This window comes from Barbus barbus (assembly GCF_936440315.1).
Source record: "Barbus barbus genome assembly, chromosome: 3".
Lineage (NCBI taxonomy): Eukaryota > Metazoa > Chordata > Actinopteri > Cypriniformes > Cyprinidae > Barbus > Barbus barbus.
The window spans coordinates 2084988-2090076 of NC_136731.1; the positions used below are offsets into that span (position 1 = coordinate 2084988).

Genomic DNA, 5089 nt, shown 5'->3' on the forward strand with positions numbered 1-5089 from the left:
TTTTCTTTAAAAGCGTCACAAAATTCCACTGAAATATAAGGCTAAAATATACATAAGCAATAGGCAATGAGATATTAAAACAATGGCGATAACAAACAAAAATATGCAAATGCAAATAAAAAAAGAGAGTTTTTGGTCAGATTCTGAGGAAAGCTAAGTTTGGGATGCAGTATACAAATCTATAAAAAACTGTTGTTATAAAAGTATTGATTTTTAGTACTGAGAGATTTAAATACAATGCATCGCACATTTTTATTCTAATACATATATATTAATATCTAAAATTCTAAAGTCAATATAAAAAAAAAAACATTGAACAGTTGCATCATTATTTACAGAAACGTACAAAATACTAATTTGTGGTCATGAGAAAAAGAAAGGGATAAAGCAGTGGTGAGTGAGTCTCTGAACTCATGTCGCCCCCTATCGGTCTCACACACACACTCACACACACACACACACACACACATACTTGAGACAGAAGTACAGAAACAGCCACACATCAAGAGTTTACCACATACATTATAGTGAGCAGTTTGCTATTCGCTGGTGTGACTTATTTTATTTCATGTTTCATTTTGACTTTATGTTTCTAGTGTCCTCTAAATACACAAGAAACCAGGTGAGCAGCAGATTGCTGTAGATTTGAAGAGTTGTGGCATTAAAGTGAAATACATAAACATAGGAGCCTGAGAACACTGCTCATATTAGAAGAACATTTTAAAAGGCTTTTCTCATCATTTTATATAATGTATATTTTTTATTATATAATGTTTTTTCTTAGTTTTGGTGTGTTTGGTTAGTCTGAGCCTGAGAGAGAGAGAGAGAGAGAGAGAGAGAGAGAGAGAGATCGGGTTCTGCTCCTCCTCTCCTTTTCATCCGTATATAAGTGATGTGATTTGGAGAGAGAGAGCAGAACCTCTCCACATCTCCAAACACACTCAGTCAGTCAGTCAGTCAGGATTTGTCCTCGTCTCAGTGATATATATGTGGCGCCGTGCGACTTTACTCACCTGATCTGAGCAGCTCTGAGGGACTTTGGACACTTTTACGCACCGCTCTGAACTCCCGCATTAGGATTTTACAGACGCGCAACACTCGCTCTTCTGCATGAATCTCTTCGACTCCTGCCTGAAGATGAGCGCCGAGCAGGACAAGAGTCTCTCCGACGCGCCCAGCCCGAGCATGTCCGAGGACTCCGCGTCCGGATCGGGCTCGGACAGCGAGAGCAGCCGCCTCGCAGACTTCAAGAAGGACGAGGAGGGAGACAAGTTCCCCGTGTGCATCAGGGACGCGGTGTCCCAGGTGCTGAAGGGCTACGACTGGACCCTGGTGCCCATGCCTGTGCGAGTGAACGGCTCCAGCAAGAGCAAGCCGCACGTCAAGAGACCCATGAACGCCTTCATGGTTTGGGCTCAAGCCGCGCGCAGGAAGCTGGCGGATCAGTATCCACACCTGCACAACGCCGAGCTCAGCAAGACCCTCGGAAAACTCTGGCGGTGAGAGAGAGAGAGAGCACTCTTTTACTTAGTTTCGTTTTGTGCAGCCAATTTAGCAAATTTGGGGAAACGTTGTGTAGTAATATTGCATTGCATAGATTTATAGCATTAATATGCAACGGTTATAAAACAATACTATTTGGGTATATGCTGAAGTGCATGTGAAGTAAGCATATTTCAAGTAGTAAAATAACTCTTACTTCACATGCACTTAAGCGAAAAAGTTGTGTAGCTGGTAAAAACCTTCAGTTTTAAGAAAATATGTTGATGTAGATTACTTTATTATTTTTTGGGTTTACTTAAGAAAGATAGTATGGGGGGGGGGGGGGGGGGGGGTAATGTATATCAGAACCTATTTAGTTAGTTTTTTAATATTAATTGAACAAGATAAAGAAATTAATGGAGTATTGATTATTTCTCGTGGTAGATTCTCTGGCTTACTTTAGAAAATAATAATCATTAGATATTTTAAAAAAATATTTGTACCTTTTTTCAAGTTTGTGTATAGTTAATTGAAGAATACAAAGGAAGTAATCTGAGCATTGGTTATTTCTGGTGGATATTTGTAGGTTACTGAACGAAGGAGAGAAGCGTCCGTTTGTGGAGGAGGCCGAGCGCCTGAGGGTGCAGCACAAGAAAGACCACCCCGACTACAAGTACCAGCCCAGACGGAGAAAATCGGTGAAGAACGGCCAGAGCGAGAGCGAGGATGGCGAGCAGACCCACATCTCCCCCAATGCCATCTTCAAAGCCCTGCAGCAGGCCGACTCCCCCGCGTCCAGCATGGGCGAAGTGCACTCTCCGGGAGACCACTCAGGTACTTGACTCTCAAGCAGAAACGGCATGCTAATCCAACATCTACAACATCTAGCTGCAGCTCCTTATGTAATGCCTCGTTTGGAGCCTGCGGAGAAACTCGTAAATCTTATCTGGCATTGCTGCGTATCTTTATTAGGCCGCGGTCACACTAGACTTTGAGCATGTGAAATAGTTTATGACGTCACACTGTGCTGCGTCTTTTCAAAACCTTAAATTCAACACATAACAAATAATAATTCATCAAAAGCGTAAAAACATACAATCTACTACACTTTCTTGCAGTGCTGCATTATACATGTATGTTCTTTTAATTCAGATAGGAGGTCATGCTGTGACGTATCGATCTGCTGTTGGTCAGGTCAGAGTTCACCAAGCTTGAAATGCAGCGAAACTTTTCGCACAAGCATGCGTTTCCAGTCTGATGCATGAATAGAAGTCAGTGGAACGAAAACAAGTGCAGTGTGACCGCCCCTTAATCCGAAATTTTCGTATTTGTTTTTTTTTTTCGTATTCGTCATCCTTTCCTATCAAAATGCCTGCTACGGATGTGAAAACGCAGAAAATCGATTCTGATCAACAAAAAAAAATTCAAGTTTTTAGTGCGAAAAATTTGGACGAAAATTAAAAATATAAAAATATCTAACATAATATATTAACCTAAAAGAGTGCAAAGGACACCAAACAATACAACCATAACAACCCCAACAAAACATAACAAAGCAAAATCAGTGGGGGATGTCTAACATAATCAAAGCATAATCTTGAGGTTCAATTCGCTTGTGGGGGTAAATTCAATTATTACTGTGAGAACGATAATAACACACTATTCTGTTTTGCTCATGTTTAGTTCAATGTGCTTTCATTCTTATCTCCAGGTCAGTCCCAGGGTCCCCCAACTCCTCCCACAACCCCCAAAACGGACCTGCCATCCAGCAAAGTGGATCTGAAGCGCGAGGGGCGTCCGCTGCAGGAGGGCATTGACTTTGGTGCCGTGGACATCGGCGAGCTGAGCAGTGACGTCATCTCCAACATGGAGCCGTTCGACGTCAACGAGTTCGACCAGTACCTGCCTCCTCACGGACACCCGGGGGTCAGCAACGGCACGCAGGCGTACCCCGCCGGGTTCGGCCTAGGCGGTCAGCCCGGGGGCGCCTGGGTGTCCAAACAGCACTCGATGGCCAGCGGCGGCGAGCAGAGCCAAGGCCAGCAGCGGACGCAGATCAAGACGGAGCAGCTGAGCCCCAGTCACTACAGCGAGCAGCAGCAGGGCTCTCCACAGCACGTGGCCTACGGCTCCTTCAACCTGCAGCACTACAGCAGTGGCGCCAGCTCATACCCCGCCATCGGCCGCACGCACTACGACTACGCCGAGCACCAGAGCCCCGCCGGCTCCTACTACAGCCAGTACCCCGCCTTCAGCTACCAGCGGCCCATGTACACCCCGATCGCCGACACGCTGCCGCAGGCACACAGTCCGCAGCACTGGGAGCAGCAGCCCGTCTACACCCAGCTGTCCAGGCCCTGAGGGACTAAACGAACTCAAACTGAGGGAATGGCTCCCGACTGTGCCTTTTGTAAAACCGCTCGGAGTTGTGATTATATTTTTCTAGATATAATGAGACAAGAGAATCCTCTGTGAGGACAGATTCCAGATAATTATTTTAGTATGTACTGTGTATGTGTGTGTTTTTCTCAGTTGTGTCGGGGGATTCGTGCACAGCTGTCTGATGATATTTTTGTAAAGACTCCTTTGCCTGATATTTTCCTCTGTGTATATTTGTGGGGGTTTCTTACAACTTGTTGAATCGTCAGATGTACAGTCGACTGCTTCTAGAGTCCGTGCCTAAGCGTTGCCATATCTCTCGTTTCTGTGAAAACTGCCTCTAGAGTCCATCTGTGCCTATAGAGATCTCGCTGCTGGAGGAGGAACGGGAAGTCCCTTTGACCTGAGGCTCCTCCGCAGCTCGCCATTGGTCATTCCTCCAGTCTTAACCTCTTTAATTTATTCATTAGCATTCATTTGACTTGAAAGTAATACTATTTGCATTTTATCATCTACTTGGGCTTCGTATGACTAATTTGTGATGAAACGTTTCCGGAGACGATTACGATTTAATTGTAGTGCAAACTTTAACCATCTCGTTTATTTATCGTTTGTTAATGTTTCCATTTAAAATGTTCTTTTGGTAATCTAGTTGACTTCTAATCGTGAAACTTGATCAAGCCTTCAATAGAAACAACTGGAACTTGTGTTTTTTTTTCCTTCTCAAACATGTTGACTTCTGCTACATCTCTACAAAAACACACCAGCATTTATTTCTTTTCTCTTGTTTTTTATTTCATAAAGAAAAACTGTAAAACATGCCACCGTCTTAAAAGAAGCTTATCTTTTGTATCGTATTGTTTGCAATAAAAAGAAAGATATTGAAAATGACTTTTTGTGAGAAGTGCATAACATTAACACATTATTATAGCTCTTTAATTTATTGATCCAGCATTAAACAAAAAATAATTCAGTATTCATGCAATGAATTCAAATATTAATAACATATTTGTCCAAATCAAACTATAAACTAGAGGTGAATCGTTTTATATTTGTACCTCAGAAACAAGCATTTAGGAAGTTCATACATTTTAAAAGTAAATAAGACATAAATTATAACTGAATAATTGATGACTTTTTTTGCTTCAGTACAGTAAATATATGATCATTCGGGATATTATCATTGCTTAAAGGATTAGTTTACGCCAAAATGAACATGTGCTCATCC

General features: G+C 42.5%; 1 protein-coding gene across 1 annotated transcript; it reads left to right on the forward strand.

Annotated features, from left to right (window-relative positions):
* Nucleotides 1-885: 885 nt before the first annotated feature.
* On the forward strand, nt 886-4752 carry LOC306848115 (transcription factor Sox-9-like). Its single transcript, XM_079382474.1, has 3 exons — nt 886-1499; nt 2069-2316; nt 3194-4752. The coding sequence occupies exons 1-3, from the start codon at nt 1111-1113 to the stop codon at nt 3841-3843; spliced, it is 1287 nt and encodes a 428-aa protein (XP_079238600.1). The 5' UTR covers nt 886-1110; the 3' UTR covers nt 3844-4752.
* The last annotated feature ends 337 nt before the right edge of the window (nt 4753-5089 follow it).